The sequence below is a fragment of the Eubalaena glacialis genome, chromosome 5, assembly GCF_028564815.1.
Source record: "Eubalaena glacialis isolate mEubGla1 chromosome 5, mEubGla1.1.hap2.+ XY, whole genome shotgun sequence".
NCBI lineage: Eukaryota > Metazoa > Chordata > Mammalia > Artiodactyla > Balaenidae > Eubalaena > Eubalaena glacialis.
In genome coordinates this window covers 73,650,436-73,668,093 of record NC_083720.1, presented here as the reverse complement: position 1 = coordinate 73,668,093, position 17,658 = coordinate 73,650,436, and the positions used below count along the sequence as shown (strand labels likewise).

General features: G+C 40.9%; 1 protein-coding gene across 5 annotated transcripts in view; it reads right to left on the bottom strand.

The window, feature by feature from the left end:
* Positions 1-12,068, bottom strand: part of SLAIN2 (SLAIN motif family member 2) — an 80,101-nt gene extending 68,033 nt beyond the window's left edge. For 4 of the 5 annotated variants that reach the window (XR_009701095.1, XM_061192240.1, XM_061192241.1 and 1 more), the window contains exon 1: positions 11,391-12,068. Coding sequence is in view for 3 of the 5 variants with exons in the window: in XM_061192240.1 (XP_061048223.1) it covers positions 11,391-11,779 (389 nt within the window). In the remaining 2 variants the exon portion in view is untranslated. The remainder of the gene's footprint in view (positions 1-11,390) is intronic. The other variant, XM_061192244.1, reaches the window with a different exon arrangement.
* Between the last annotated feature and the right edge of the window lie 5,590 nt (positions 12,069-17,658).

Here is a 17,658-nt window from a genome sequence, read left to right as displayed (position 1 = left end):
ACACTTATACACTGAAAATTACAAAACACAGTTGAAAGAAATTAAAGACCTAAATGAATGGAAAGACATCCAATGTTCATGGATTGAAAAAAATCAATATTGTTAAGATCTCAATAGTTAAGATCCCCAGTTGATCTACAGATTCAATACAATCCCTATCAAAATTCCAGTTGCCTTTTATTTTTTGCTGAAATTTACAAGCTGATCCTAAAATTCATATGGAAATACAAGGGTCACTGAATAGCCAAAACAATCTTGAAAAAAACAAAATTGGAGGACTCACTCATTCCAATTTCAAAACTGCAGTAATCACAGCTGGGTAGTACTGGCATAAAGGAGAGTCATAGATCAACGGAATAGAATTGTAAGTCCAGAAATAAAACCATACATTTTATGAGGAACTGATTCTTTTTTTGAATTTTTGAATTTTATTTTTTATACAGCAGGTTCTTATTAGTCATCCATTTTATACACCTCAGTGTATACATGTCAATCCCAACCTCCCAATTCATCACATCACCACCCCCACCCGCCGCTGCTTTCCCCCCTTGCTGTCCATGCGTTTGTTCTCTACATCTGTGTCTCAATTTCTGCCCTGCAAAACCAGTTCATCTGTACCATTTTTCTAGGTTCCACATATATGTGGTTAATATATTTGTTTTTCTCTTTCTGACTTACTTCACTCTGTATGACAGTCTCTAGATTAATCCATGTCTCTACAAATGACCCAATTTCGTTCCTTTTTGTGGCTGAGTAATATTCCATTGTATATATATGTGCACCACATCTTCTTTATCCATTCATCTGTCGATGGGCATTTAGGTTGCTTCCACGACCTGGCTATTGTAAATAGTGCTGCAATGAACATTGGGGTGCATGTGTCTTTTTGAATTATGGTTTTCTCTGGGTATATGCCCAGTAGTGGGATTGCTGGGTCATATGGTAATTCGATTTTTAGTTTTTAAGGAACCTCCATACTGTTCTCCATAGTGGCTGTATCAATTTACATTCCCACCAACTGTGCATAAAGGGTTCCCTTTTCTCCACACCCTCTCCAGCATTTGTTGTTTGTAGATTTTCTGATGATGCCCATTCTAACTGGTGTGAGGTGATACCTCATTGTAGCTTTGATTTGCATTTCTCTAATAATTAGTGATGTTGAGCAGCTTTTCATGTGCTTCTTGGCCATCTGTATGTCTTCTTTGGAGAAATGTCTATTTAGGTTTTCTGCCCATTTTTGGATTGGGTTGTTTGTTTTTTTAATATTGAGCTGCATGAGCTGTTTATATATTTTGGAGATTACTCCTTTGTCCGTTGATTCATTTGCAAATATTTTCTCCCATTCTGAGGGCTGTCTTTTCGTCTTGTTCGCAGTTTCCTTTGCTGTGCAAAAGCTTTTAAGTTTCATTAGGCCCCATTTGTTTACTTTTGTTTTTATTTCCATTACTCTAGGAGATGGATCAAAAAATATCTTGCTGTGATTTATGTCAAAGAGTGTTCTTCCTATGTTTTCCTCTAAGAGTTTTATAATGTCCGGTCTTACATTTAGGTCTCTAATCCATTTTGAGTTTATTTTTGTGTATGGTGTTAGGGAGTGTTCTAATTTCATTCTTTTACATGTAGCTGTCCAGTTTTCCCAGCACCACTTATTGAAGAGACTGTCTTTTCTCCATTGTATATCCTTGCCTCCTTTGTCATAGATTAGTTGACCATAGGTGCGTGGGTTTATGTCTGGGCTTTCTATCCTGTTCCATTGATCTATATTTCTGTTTTTGTGCCAGTACCACACTGTCTTGATTACTGTAGCTTTGTAGTATAGTCTGAAGTCAGGGAGTCTGATTCCTCCAGCTCCGTTTTTTTCCCTCAAGACTGCTTTGGCTATTCAGGGTCTTTTGTGTCTCCATACAAATTTTAAGATTTTTTGTTCTAGTTCTGTAAAAAATGCCATTGGTAATTTGATAGGGATTGCATTGAATCTGTAGATTGCTTTGGGTAGTATAGTCATTTTCACAATATTGATTCTTCCAATCCAAGAACATGGTATATCTCCCCATCTGTTGGTATCATCTTTAATTTCTTTCAACAGTGTCTTATACTTTTCTGCATACAGGTCTTTTGCCTCCCTAGGAAGGTTTATTCCTAGGCATTTTATTCTTTTTTTTGCAATGGTAAATGGGAGTGTTTCCTTAATTTCTCCTTCAGATTATTCATCATTAGTGTACAGGAATGCAAGAGATTTCTGTGCATTAATTTTGTATCCTGCAAGTTTACCAACTTCATTGATTAGCTCTAGTAGTTTTCTGGTGGCATCTTTAGGATTCTCTATGTATATTATCACCTCATCTACAAACAGTGAGAGTTTCACTTCTTATCCAGTTTGTATTCCTTTTATTTCTTTTTCTTGATTGCTGTGGCTAGGACTTCCAAAACTATGATGAATGATAGTGGTGAGAGTGGACATCCTTGTCTTGTTCCTGATCTTAGAGGAAATGCTTTCAGTTTTTCACCATTGAGAATGATGTTTGCTGTGGGTTTGTCCCATATGGCCTTTATTATGTTGAGGTAGGTTCCCTCTATGCCCACTTTCTGGAGAGTTTTTATCATAAATGGGTGTTGAATTTTGTCAAAAGCTTTTTCTGCATCTCTTGAGATGATCATATGGTTTTTATTCTTCAATTTGTTAATATGGTGTATCACATGGATTGATTTGCGTATATTGAAGAATCCTTGCATCCCTGGGATAAATCCCACTTGATCATGGTGTATGATCCTTTTAATGTGTTGTTGGATTCTATTTGCTAGTATTTTGTTGAGGATTTTTGCATCCATATTCATCAGTGATATTGGTCTGTAATTTTTTTTTTTTTTTGGAGTATCTTTGTCTGGTTTTGGTATCAGGGTGATGCTGGCCTCATAGAATGAGTTTGGGAGTGTCCCTTCCTCTGCAATTTTTTGGAAGAGTTTGAGAAGGATGGGTGTTAACTCTTCTCTAAATGTTTGATAGAATTCAGCTGTGAAGCCATCTGGTCCTGGACTATTATCTCTTGGAAGATTTTTTTTTTTTTTTTCCCCCTCTTGGAAGATTTTTAATCACAGTTTCAATTTCATTACTTGTGATTGGTCTGTTCATATTTCTATTTCTTCCTGGTTCAGTCTTGGAAGGTTATACGTTTCTATGAATTTGTCCATTTCTTCCAGTTTGCCCATTTTATTGGCATAGAGTTGCTTGTAGTAGTCTCTTAGGATGCTTTGTATTTCTGCGGTGTCTGTTGTAACTTTTCCTTTTTCATTTCTAATTTTATTGATTTGAGTCCTCTCCCTCTTTTTCTTGATGAGTCTGGCTAATGGTTTATCAATTTTGTTTATCTTCTCAAAGAACCAGCTTTTAGTTTTATTGATCTTTGCTATTGTTTTCTTTGTTTCTATTTCATTTATTTCTGCTCTGATCTTTATAATTTCTTTCCTTCTGCTAACTTTGGGTTTTGTTTGTTCTTCTTTCTCTAGTTCCTTTAGGTGTAAGGGTAAATTGTTTATTTGAGATTTTTCTTGTTTCTTGAGGTAGGCTTGTAAATCTATAAACTTCCCTCTTAGAACTGCTTTTGCTGCATCCCATAGGTTTTGGATCGTCATGTTTTCATTGTAATTTGTCTCTAGGTATTTTCTTACTTCCTCTTTGATTTCTTCAGCGATCTCTTGGTTATTTAGTAACATATTGTTTAGCGTCCACGTGTTTGTGTTTTTTACGTTTTTTTCCCTGTAATTAATTTCTAATCTCATAGCGTTGTAGCCAGGAAAGATGCTTGATATGATTTCAATTTTCTTAAATTTACTGAGGCTTGATTTGTGACCCAAGCTGTGATCTATCCTGGAGAATGTTCCGTGCGCACTTGAGAAGTGTAATCTGCTGGTTTTGGATGGAATGTCTTATAAATATCAATTAAATCTATCTGTTCTATTGTGTCATTTAAAGCTTGTGTTTCCTTATTAATTTTCTGTCTGGATGATCTGTCCACTGGTGTAAGTGAGGTGTTAAAGTCCCCCAGACCCCGTATTATTGTGTTACTGTTGATTTCCTCTTTTATAGCTGTTAACAGTTGCGTTACGTATTGAGGTGCTCCTATATTGGGTGCATATATATTTATAGTTGTTATATCTTCTTCTTGGATTGCTCCCTTGATCATTATGTAGTGTCCTTCCCTGTCTCGTGTAACATTCTTTATTTTAAAGCCTATTTTATCTAATATGAGGATTGCTACTCCAGCTTTCTTTTGATTTCCATTTGCATGGAATATCTTTTCCCAGCCCCTCACTTTCAATCCGAATGCGTCCCTAGGTCTGAAGTGGATGTCTTGTAGACAGCATATATATGGGTCTTGTGTTTGTATCCATTCAGCAAGCCTGTGTCTTTTGGTTGGAGCTTTTAATCCATTCACGCTTAAGGTAATTATTGATATGTATGTTCCTATGACCATTTTCTTAATTGTTTTGGGTTTGTGTTTGTAGGTCCTTTTCTTCTCTTGTGTTTCCCACTTAGAGAAGTTCCTTTAGCATTTGTTGCAGAGCTGGTTTTGTGGTGCTGAATTCTCTTAGCTTTTGCTTGTCTGTAAAGCTTTTGATTTCTCCATCGAATCTGAATGAGATCCTTGCCGGGTAGACTAATCTTGGTTGTAAGTTCTTCCTTTTCATCACTTTAAGTATATCATGCCACTCCCTTCTGGTTTGTAGAGTTTCTGCTGAGATATCAGCTGTTAACCTTATGGGAGTTCCCTTGTATGTTACCTGCCATTTTTCCCTTGCTGCTCTCAATAATTTTTCTTTGTCTTTTATTTTTGCCAATTTGATTACTAAGTGTCTTGGTGTGTTTCTCCTTGTGTTTATCCTGTATGGGACTCTCTGCGCTTCCTGGACTTGGGTGGCTATTTCCTTTCCCATGTTAGGGACGTTTTCGACTATAATCTCTTCAAATATTTTCTCTGGTCCTTTCTCTCTCTCTTCTCCTTCTGGGACCCCTATAACGCAAATGTTGTTGCATTTAATGTTGTCCCAGAGGTCTCACAGGCTGTCTTCATTCCTTTTCATTCTTTTTTCTGTATTCTGTTCCACAGCAGTGAATTCCACCATTCTGTCTTCCAGGTCACTTATCTGTTCTTCTGGCTCAGTTATTCTGCTATTGATTCCTTCTAGTGTATTTTTCATTTCAGTTATTGTATTGTTCATCTCTGTTTGTTTGTTCTTTAATTCTTCTAGGTCTTTGTTAAACATTTCTTGCATCTTATCGATCTTTGCCTTCATTCTTTTTCCGAGGTCCTGGATCACCTTCACTACCATTATTCTGAATTCTTTTTCCGGAAGGTTGCCTATCTCCACTTCATTTAGCTATTTTTCTGGGGTTTTATCTTGTTCCTTCATCTGGTACAAAGTCCTCTGCCTTTTCATTTTGTCTATCTTTCTGTGAATGTGGTTTTCCTTCCACAGGCTGCAGAATTGCAGTTCTTCTTGCTTCTGCTGTTTGCTCTCTGGTGGATGAGGCTATCTAAGAGGCTTGTACAAGTTTCCTGATGGGAGGGACTGGTGGTGGGAAGAGCTGGGTGTTGCTCTGGTGGGCAGAGCTCAGTAACACTTTAATCCCATTGTCTGCTGATGGGTGGGGCTGGGTTCCCTCCCTGTGGGTTGTTTGGCCTGAGGCGACCCAACACTGGAGCCTACCTGGGCTCTTTGGTGGGGCTAATGGCAGACTCTGGGAGGGCTCACACCAAGGAGTCTTCCCAGAACTTCTGCTGCCAGTGTCCTTGCCCTCACAGTGAGACACAGCCACCCCCCGCCTCTGCAGGAGACCCTCCAACACTAGCAGGTAGGTCTGGCTCCGTATCCTATGGGGTCACTGCTCCTTCCCCTGCGCCCTGATGTGCACACTACTTTGTGTATGCCCTCCAAGCGTGGAGTCTCTGTTTCCCCCAGTCCTGTCGAAGTCCCGCAGTCAAATCCTGCTAGCCTTCAAAGTCTGATTCTCTAGGAATTCCTCCTCCCGTTGCCGGACCCCCAGGTTGGGAAGCCTGATGTGGGGCTCAGAACCTTCACTCCAGTGGGTGGACTTCTGTGGTATAAGTGTTCTCCAGTTTGTGAGTCACCCACCCAGCAGTTATGGGATTTGATTTTATTGTGATTGCGCCCCTCCTACCGTCTCATTGTGGCTTCTCCTTTGTCTTTGGATGTGCGGTATCTTTTTTTGGTGAGTTCTAGTGTCTTCCTGTCAATGACTGTTCAGCAGTTAGTTGTGATTCAGTGTTCTCACAAGAGGGAGTGAGAGCACGTCCTTCTACTCCACCATCTGAACCAATCTCTGAGCAACTGATTTTTGACAAGGGTACCAAGACAATTTAACGGAACAGAAAAGTCTTCTCAACAAATGGTACAGGGACAACTGGATATCCACATGCAAAATAAATGACGTTGGACTCCTACCTCACACCATATAAAAACTCAGAATGAATCAAAGCAAGTGTTGGCAAGGATATGGAAAAACTGGAACTCTTGTATAATGCTGGTTGGAATGTACAACGGTGCAGCTGCTGTGGAAAACAGTATGGTGGCGCCTCAAAAAATTAAACACAGAATTACCATTTGATCCAAAAATTCCACTTCTGGGTATATACCCACAAGAAGTGAAAGCAAGGACTTGAACAGATTATTTGTAGGTCCCCATTCACAGCAGCATTATTCACGACAGCCAAGAAATGGAGGCAATCCAAGTGTCCACCAACAGATGAAAGGATAAAGAAAATGTGTTATATATTATAATGGAATATTATTCAGCCTTCAAAAACAGGAAAACCATGTCATATGCTACAACATGGATGAACCTTAAGACATTATGCTAAATGAAATAAGCTAGTCACAAAAAGACAAATTCTACATAATCTACTTATAGGTATCTAAAGGGGATAAACTCATAGAAACACAGTAGAACAGTGCTTGCCAGGAGCAGGGGGAAGGGGAGTTACTCTTCTGTGAGTGTAGAGTTTCAGTCATGCAGGATGGGAGGGTTCTGGGGATCTGTTGCACAACAATGTGCACGTAGTTGACAGTACTGAACTATAAACTTGGAATTTTGGGGAGGCTAAATTGAGGGAAATTGTAGTTCAAATGAGGCAAGGTGATACACAGTAAGCCAAAAGGTAGCTTGAAACAGGTTTAAGTCTACTCTTCCAAATAATGGAAAATAACTGAAATTTTATCACCAAATTATTGTTGACCTGAAATCTGTTGATCTGAAATATCAATATTATGGCAAACTCAAAAGCCTGGATAAGACAAAATATGATAATTTCTAAAGAGAAAAACAAGCAATGTCTAGAAATTCCGGACCAGACTGATTCCTTGCAAAATTCAAAACTAGGTTAAACAAAATGTTTGTAAAGTTAGAAAAGGAAAAACCCAGAAGATTCATCATGAACAAGTCAAACTAAATTAATTGCAATGTCTATGCTGATAAGTTTACTTCATTGCAAGTAAGAACTCTGTAAGGCACCATATACCTTAATTATAGCAAGCCACTTGGCAAAATCTTTCATAATATCCATACAGGCAAAATGGCATATGGGCTTGATAATAATAAGTAGTACTAACAGTTACTGAACAACCACTGTGTGAGTTGATTAATGATGTTCATTAATGTTCATTGATGTTCATTGACTAGTCAAGCTGCATACTTCAGAGCCCTTTATTGTCATTTTAATATTTTTATCAACAACTTAAATGAAGACCCAGTAGGTATGCCTATGAAATATGAAAATGACAAAAAAATTTGGAAGGAACAGATATTAAATGCCTAAATCAAGACTAACAAAATGAAATATAAAAGCCTAATATTCAAGCTAAAAAACTTCATTACAGAAAACCAGGGTTAGGAAGACTTAGTGTAACAGCCTATGTATAAAATATATGGAGTGTAGTTGAAACTACTCACTTATTTTAAGCATAAATAACAGAAATTAAAACAGTTAATGAAATATTTGGTTTCAAAATAATAGCATTTAGCTCAAGCAAGACATATCCACCACACACTGTCTGGTCAAATATCATCTAAAATGCTGAGTACAGTTCTGGGTACCACGTTTAATGACAAGGAGCAACCAGAATTCATTAAGAGAAAAATGACTACAGTTGAAAGATCAGAGAATTACATTATCTAAGGAATGATTAAGTAAACTGGGATTGTATTACTCTGAAGAAGAGATGAGAATGCTCAGAGTGTGTGGTGGGGAGGAGTCAGCAGGGTCATGATGGTAGTATTCAAATATCGTAAGGGGCCATTCCTGTGGAAAAGGAATCAGACTTGGGAGAAAGCAAAATATAGTGGGAACAGCATAAGCTATGATGTCATAAAGACCTAGATTCAAATCCTGGCTCCATCATTTACCATCTGTTATTTGATGCTTAGAGAGAGAAGTGTCCTTACCTAGAAAATGATACCTACCTCATAAATGGATAAAAATTAAATGCAATTAAGTGTAAAAATGTTTATAAGTTGCCTGGCATAGACTGACACACTGTGACACACAATAATGTTAGTTCCCTTCTCTAGACTTTTCTGAGTTGTTCTATAAGAGCATTTTTCAAACTGATAATTAGCCATTAATGGGTCACCACATCAGCTCAGTGGGCTGTAACCAGTATTTTTTTCTAAAGAAACAGAACAGAAAACATTAGCGCTTTACCACATATATTAAGTATAGTTTTGTGAAACTTCTGTTTCAGTTATTCATAAACATGTGTGTATTAGGCTATGGTATAAAATGTATTTATCATGAAGCTGGGATTGAGAAAAAAACAAAACAAAACCGTGAAAGCCACTGCTGTAAGTACAATACTGTTTTCTAAGTGTGTTCTACAGATTCTAGTTCCTTGGGAGCGCAAATAAGTTTAGGAAACAAACCATACCACTTAGAGACTTACTGTATTCAATACATATTAGCATATTAAAAAAGTCCAGCATTAAAGAAATCTGGTGTTTTTTTTTTTGGTTGTTGTTGTTGAACCTCGTTTTTCCCAGATATATTTGATCTCAGACCCACAATTATTTTTTTCACACAATATCTACTAACACCTTCAGGACTGGCATTTTGTGGTATACATTTGGGAAAAAACATTCCTCTAGATGAAAACGAAGGAAATGGGTATAAGTTACAGAAAGCAGACTTTCAGCTTGCTAAGAAAAACTCTTGACTTTTTAAATCTTCCTCTCACTGCTACTAACACCCACCACCCCTTATAACTTATACTCCATACACATACTCCAAAGCACTTTAAATATGATTTTCAGACTTTCAATTCACACAAATCTTTTCAGAAAAAGCACAGGACATCTATACCATCAAGATATGTAACCAGGATCAAAGTAGTAAGCAGGAACCAATTGGCCAAAAGAAACTTCTGGCATAGTATTTTAAAAGACTTGCTTTACCTGAACAAAAACACTGTGATCAGAAACCAAAGCAGCAAAAGACTTAGTCAGCTTCTCCAAGGGGAGTCAATGTGTTCTAAGAATACATAGTCTAAAATGGGCTGAGTGCAGCTAATCTTCATTATTATTAAGAGCATCATTATCATCATCACTTGGAAGAGGCGTGTGATATTTAGATGATTCCGACTTCTTTTAAAGTGTATACATACCTAGGATTCCTTTGTAAGGACGTGATTTCACACTAATATGAAAACTGTCACTACCACAGTCCGTTCTAATAATATTTGGTATCACTTGGCAATAAAATAAAGGCTTGACATCATATATTCAAGAGCATCTCTGTAACTCAAACCTTTCTAATTGAGAGTTACAAATATCTCTGACTCTGCTCTAGCAGTTGTCAGAGCATAACATGCCCTTCCCACTCTTTCTCCACCCTCAGGCTCCAAAACCACCTCTCCTCAAAGTTTGCCCCAACTAGACTATTATTTTCTTCTCAATTTCTGAGCACTCTCAGTACTTTTTGTCCCTATCACTATTTTAAGCAATTCACTGTGTATTTCCTAACTTATTTCTTTATTCCTCCATAAAACTTGGCTCCCAACAAGACTATAACTTCCTTAATGAACAGGGATCAACATTTAAGAATCTCCCACATGATCCTGAAAGCACTCACTAAATATTCCTTGATTTAAACAACTAGGCTTAAGAGTAATAGCGGCTAGTCTCACAGAGCTTATATACCAGACCCATGCATACACGGATTACCTCACATAATCTTCACAACTCTACAGAGGTAAGAACTATTATCTTCTCCATCAAACAGAGGAAGAAAATGAGGCTCTGATTAACTTGCCCAAAGCTGTACAGCTACTAAGTAGCAGAGCCAGGACCTGAATCCAGGCAAAGCACTTAACTACCTCAGTACACTCTGTAAGGTTGCAGCCCTGCAAAACCGGAGTCTATGAAGGATTTCAACTTCACCAAGTTAGAAGTTTCAGTTTCAACAAAGAGCAGAGATACTTTAGCTAAAAATTAAAACTTTAAAAAAGAATAAATTAAGACAAATTAACAATTTCCCATTGACATCTTTATGCAATTACAATAAAACATGAGGGAAACTGCCTCTCATGTCCTTTCTATATATAGAAGTGATATCACAGTGTGGGTCACAATTTTATCAAGTAGCGTATGACAATACAGTTCGGTTTAGATTTTTAAATACGGCTGTTTTTCTCTGCCCCTAGGATGACATGGAAATGAAAGATAGGTAACTGTCACTTCACAGCTTCGAAAAATGCCAGACCCAATTCTTGTTTAAAAAATGAGAGCCAGGGCCCTTGTTCCACCCTTGACTCGTCACACAAAGCAGCACCATCCTCTGCCCTCTTCACACAAAGCAAGCGTCACCCTACTACCCAAGGGGGAGTGCTGATCTATACGGTCTCCCCATCGCCGCCAGAAATGTACCCATCTCCCACGGGTCCAAAACACTGACCACTGCCCGGACTTAGGTTACCCTGGTCTGCTCCGCGCACCGGGTGACACCTCATCACACCCAAAATGCCCAGGCCTCCATCCGAAAGCCAGTATTTCACACAAAGCTGGACCCCTTCCTACAAAGCAGTTTCCCATCTCCGACTCCTCCCACGGCGAGCAGCCCTTCCTAGGCTGTGCCAGCCCCCAGACCCCAACGGGGTCCAAAGCTCAGAGGGTCCCCAACCCAGAGGAGAACTAGCTACAAAGCCTGTTCCTCTCGCAAGCCTCGAACCCCCAACTCTCGCTGACCGTTCCGCAGCCAAAGCAAGAAAACCACGAATCAGACCCCGCTACACAAAGCGAGGTGTCTTACCAGGGGGCCCTCGGAAGACGCTCTCCGCCCCCGGGCCCGTCCCCGCCCAGCTCCGGCCCGGAGCCCCGCGCTCACCAGCTCTCCTCCTCCTCCTCCCAGCCTGACAGGCGCTCCAGCTCCTCGGGCCGCAGCGGCTCCACCTCGTCCAGCAAGCCGCCCTCGCCCGCTGCCAGCAAGGAGGTGGCGTCCCGCAGCTCCTCGCTACTCGTCCGCCTCGGGCCCGATCCGACCCCGCAGCCCGACTTGGCGCTGAGGCCCAAGGGGAAGCCCCTAGGGGACGCCGCTCCGGAGGAGGGAGTGGACGCGCCGGCCCGAACCGGGCTGCCAGGCCCAAGGGAGCCGGCGCCCTGCACGGCCCCGGAGCGGCTCCTCAGCTGTTCGTTCTGCTTCTCCAGCTTCTTCACCAGCTCCTGCAGCTTCCGCACCTCCTGGTCCGCGTTCACATTGGAGTTAATGTCCTCCATCCCGGCCCCGCCGCCTCGGCCGCCCGCCACCCGCTCAGACTCACAGCGACAGGGAAAGAGCCGGAGGAAAGAGGCGCCGCCGCCGCTCACTCTAGCCGAGGCGCCGGCATATATCAGGGCCAGGCCCCACTGCCAGGGTCCCCCCCTGCTCGGTTCCGACGCGCCGCTGGCCCCAGTCGAGCCGCCTCATCTGCGCCGGCTCCAGGATTGGGGGAGGCGGCGCCAATATCCGGCCTCGACCGCCATCTTCGCTCTGTCCCTCCGCCCCCCTCAGCCCGGTCCCGTCGGTGACCTCAGAGCGTCGGGGGGTGGACCGGCCGGCAGCGGGCGCTGAGAGGACCCGGCGCCGATCTCGCGGAGGGGCGGTGCCACGGGCGAGGCCGGTGGGGCGGGGCTTAAACCGGAAGGGGCGGCCGGAGCGTCGGCGGAGGCGGGTCGTTGCCCTGGTGGCTGAGAAGAGCGATTATGGCCGCAGGCGGGGCCCGAGGGGAGTGTGGACTTGGCGGCGGGTGGGGCTAAGATTGCAAATCGAGACTCTCCCTCAGCCCCGCCTGTTGGCCTTGGATGAGCACCCGCTTCTGGGTTCAGCATCCGAGCCTGTCCTCCCTCCCGGCTGGTTCTCTGGTGGGCGCGCAGCCCGGCTCCGTGGAGAGACAGTTTGCTTCGTCTGTTTGTTCAGCAAATATTTATTCGATGCCTCCTTGAAATAGGAAATTGTCGGGGCTGGCAGGATCCTCAGACCATCTGTGACCCATTTATTCCTCTGAAAATGAGAAAGCAGAATCGCAATGGTTAAGAGAGGTCTAAGGTCAAAATAATAACCATAAATTGTTAAGTGCTTACTACGGGGAGACACTGTACACTTTAAAGGCATTATCTAGAATAGTTTTCCCGACTTCACTGCAGTTTACTGCACACTGGCACGGAAGCGGCAATAGAAAACTGCTCCTCTCTCAACTTTGTCTGTTAATTGATGCAGAATCTGCTCTTTGTATCGTTTTCTTCTGAAAATCTTTTTCATAGTCTTGAAAAAAGTTGTGTATTGAAAGTACTTAATAAACATGTTGACAAATACTGATGAATGCTGAGAGAAGTATGACTAAGAATCTGACTTCAGTCGCACCCGTTTATAATTCGTACTACTGACAGCAAACAAAACAAAACACCTAAATTTTTTGTTTTGATCACATTCACTGCTCTTGAGTTGTCAGTTGTGAACTGGTTTGTGTTTGCAGCTTTCCTCTAATTGCCTCCTCCACCCTTTGCTAATAATTATCCAGTCCTATTACATACACCTGGGTGTGGACTCGCATGCCATGTCTTACTTGCTTCTACCCTTTAGCCTTCCTGTGCTATATTTTCCTTACTTAGAATATTCTACCAAATCTGATTCCTTTTCATAAAACTCTGCTAAATCTGATTCCTTTTCTTAAAACTCATGCTCACCCATCTAGGAAAATTTTTCCTGACAATTCCACAACGATCTAGTGGTTCTGTTTACTCTAGCATTGCCTGATCAATAGTTTGCAACAGGTGTCTGCACTTTTAAAATTTTTGCTTCTTTTTCTAAGTCACTTTCAATTGTTTTTGTCTGTGTACCTGATGAAAAGGGACCATTCATTTTCGTTTTTCATGTCTAGTAGAGTGTCTGACACAGTGGACATTCAATATCTGGTTTGTTGAAAGTTATGAGGAATGTAAATTCTGACAGGTCAAGGACCGGATAGATGGTTATTCATAGCAAAAAAAGCATTGAGTATTTTTGACGTTTGCTGACCAACTATAAATAAGTAGAATATCGGGACTTCCCTGGTGGTCCAGTGCGTTAAGACTCCACGCTCCCAACGCAGGGGGCCCAGTTTCCATCCCTGGTCAGGAAACTAGATCCTGCATGCATTCAGCAACTAGGGGTCCACATGCCCCAACTAAGAAGTCCGCATGCCACAGCGAAGATCCTGCGTGCTGCAACTAAGACCCGGAGCTGCCTAAATAAATAAATAAGTAGAATATTTTCCTAGCTATGCGCACCTAGTCAAAGGATATCTTTGCATCACAATAATTGTATTATCTATATAATGCACATCTAAATGTTATTGCTGTCTCTGGCACAGCTGAACTAGTCACCAGAGGGTTAAACAACACGGCTGCTTCACGTATAGCACTTTCACTTGCATTTAATAGTTTGTGAAATAGATCCCAACTAGCCAGGTTCTGTAACAAGAACATTCAAATATATTCCTTGAAAAGAATAGTTCATATAACATTATGAAGTTCATGGGGGCAAGGAGAGGTTGGTGTAATGTGGAAAAATGAATGGAGCATCAGAACACTGGATGGCAGATTCTAGCTATACCACAAATCTGGTACTTGACTTTAATCTCTGATCCTTACACAGGTCATTCTGGCTCTATATTCAAAGTACGTCTGAATACTTCCTAGCACCACCACTGGTACAGCTGTAGTTCAAGTTGCCGTCTTTTCTTGTGTAGCTTATTGTGGTATTCTCTTAATGGGCTGTTCCACTTTGCTGCTTACAATCCGTGATGCACATAGCAACCAGATGATCCTTTGTGTAAGTCAGATCAGGTCACTCCTTTGCTAGGGATCCTCTACTTGATTTCCAACATACTTAAAAATCCCAAGTCCTTTCCTTGGCCTAAAAGATTTGATACTTGGCAACTTCTGCAGGTATCTCATTGACTACCCTATTCTTCCCCTCCGTCACTCTACTCCAGCCACACTGGCCTTTCTGATATTCTTCAAACCTGCAAGCATGTTTCTATTTTAGGAACTTTGCACTTGCTATTCCCACTATCTAGGGTCAATTCTTCCTCCACACTGTCACATTACTAACTCTCTCCCTTCATTCAGATCTCAACTCAAATATCACCACCTAAGTTTACTATCCTCATTATTATGACCCTCATAAAATAGCATCCCTATCATTCCCCATCCTCTTAGCCTGTTTCGTTTTTCCTCAGACACATCATCTATTTCTTCCTTTGTTTATTGCCTGTCTCTCCCCAGTGGAATGTAAACTGTGTGAAAACAGGATTCACTGATGTATCCTTGGTGCCTAGAATAGTGCCTACTGTGTGGTAGGTGTTCAGTAAATGTTGAATGAATGGATGGATTTAGGTCAAGTGAATTTCAGATAAATGCATTTATTATGTCTCAAATCATTAAAGTGGAGATTCCTAATAATGTTGAATGGTTGATTTTCTTAATTATATTTTCCTTTTTCAAAAGAGCAACATGTCACACTACATATGTCATCTTCAAAACTAGGTCATTCTCCACACCCTGAATGCCAACAGCCCTTAAGAACTGCTGAGGAGAGAAAGTCTTAGGTTCTCACTGAGACGTATGAGGACAAGAATACTTCCATTCCATCCTAAACCTGTCTTTCTCTTTTGGGTTAACTACAATTCTCTGGTGACTCAGAAGTGTTAGAGCATGTTTTTTAAAAGTCACTCTAAAAGTGACTCTCAGGTAGACATAAGGAGTAAAGCTAGGAGGTGTCTGCAGTATGCACAATTATCCCAACTGGCTCTTCAGGTGTGGTCTTTTTGATAAGCTTGCTTTGTTCCTGGACGAAGGAGTTGCTTTTTTTCTCAGCAGGTGTGTCCCTTTCCATAACTTGTTTCTACTTGTATGTTAGCTCTTGGTGAAACTCCTGACAAAGTGGAAAATATTACAACCATTAAAATTATTTAAGTAAATAAACTATTACTCAATGGCTTAAAGTTATTTAGCTATCCTAAAATCCTAAACAAAGATGTGTGTGTGTGTGTGTGTGTGTGTGTGTGTGTGTACAGGTGCGCGCATATGAGCACATGCCCAAAAGGAATTTAGAAATTGCTAGGCACTTACAGAAATATTTGCATTTGTTTAAAAAATGCTCAAATTCTTTGAAGAAAGCTTTACTATCCAGTACATTTATTTTGTCTTCACAGGCACACACTGGACCAGTCATTTCCTACATGTTCTCTCTCACCTATTCCTCACCAGCATTCTTCCCAGAGATCTATCTCCCTCTGGTCTATCAAGAGGGCTCTTCTTTACTGTCTTGGCACATGCAACTTTAAGAAGGAATCTCAAGAACTTTAAAGGCTATGTGTATAAGAAATTCTGAATTGAAATCTTGGGGACCAAAAGAAGAGGGGCACAGGATTTGAACCTAGAATTTTTCCAGTCAGCATCGATCAAAACTTAAAGTTATGGGTTGCCTCAAAAGTGACCATAATGGCAGGCATCACTTCCTTAAGAAGGTCCTCCGGCCAAGGGTGGCCCCCTATCACACTGTTGGGGGCATGTATTATATTGATGTAAAATGGGAAGGTCCACGATAAGGGCAGAGGTAAACAGGCTCTCAGACTCTTAGAAGGCTGTCGTCTTAACCCCAAATAGAACAATACCTAGTCCCCCACCCTTTTTGTGGTAGCAAGAGGGAGGATAAGATTGTTAAATAAAATTTATTATTTCCCCCTTTCTTTAAGTAGTATATCAGACAGTGAAGTTGGAAAAGTAGAATATGAACCACTTCTGGATATCCATGATGTTCTAGAGAACCTACCATTCAAGGATAGGAGAAAACTTAAGAATCATCTAAATCTCCAAGTTGATACAAGTCCCAGTAATCTGATCTAAGATTTTAAATATATTATTCTGAGTATTGACTTAGAGATGCTAGAGAGATAATAGGCTATGAACAGAGGCTTGTATTAGGCTAAAGTAAATTAAGCTGTAATAGAGATATTTATACAGTTACTCTTCTATCTAAGAAGTTGTAGAGAATTCCATTCCTGAGTCTTTGGGATACTCCTAGAATATTACACAGACAGAAAGACATAATCAACTATTCAATTTGCTGAAGCACATCTAGAAATTTCCTTTCTTATTCATCATCATCCTTATGTAAACAAAGTTATATGTACCCTGGAAGTATAATTCTGTAAATATCTAGGTCTTTTTGAATTAGCCCAATAATAATAGTAGCTAACAATTATTGACCACTTTTATGATATGTAATAATTCATTTAAAACTCACAATTGTCCTTTGAGGTAGCAGCTATTAGTATCATCATCTCCATTTTACAAATGAGGAAACTGAGAGAGAAATGTTAAATAATTTCCCAGAATCCCACAGCCAGGAAGTAGTAGAGCTGGTTTTGAACACAGGTGGTCGGACTTCAGAATCTGCATTCATAATCTCCAATAGTTCATGACCAAGATGAGTTCTCCATTGTTCTCCTTACAAGAATATTGATACCTCAGTCAGCTACCATCTGGGGTGGGGATTGGGAGCAAGGGTTATTGCTTTTATGATACCCAACAACTTGATCCTCTTGCTCTAAGAGCAAGTTTGCCAGTTTTGAAGTCTCAGCACCTCTGGGACTCAACACAGTGAAACAATCTGTTCCTTAGAGAGGGGAGCAATTCCTTTATCTCTTGCTCAAAAGACTTCCTAGTAGGCCATTTACTCCAATAGTACTCCAGATACTCCAGAGAGGTGGGTGGAAGGGTCCTGAAGACCATGTCCCTCCCACCCCCAGTCAGCAGTTTACTAAGATGAAGCTTCAGCATCTGAGCTTCGTACTGGAAAGGCTGGTAGACTAGTCCAGCTTGTAGGAGTTTTATGGGGAAGAAGTTAGCAGAGGGAGTCTTTTACCTAGGGCAGTAATATTACCACCACAATCAACAAAGCAGGAAGATTTAAAGGTCAGAATTTAATGCCAAGAGTCCTAGGCCTATACATGAGAGAAGGAAAAATTGAACTGGCCCTGAAACAAGTGAGACAAAAGCAGCTATCAAAAGACAAAGTGTAGAGCCAGGGAAACAGACGAGAATAGGAGGAATGGTCTCAACAGTAGATGAGA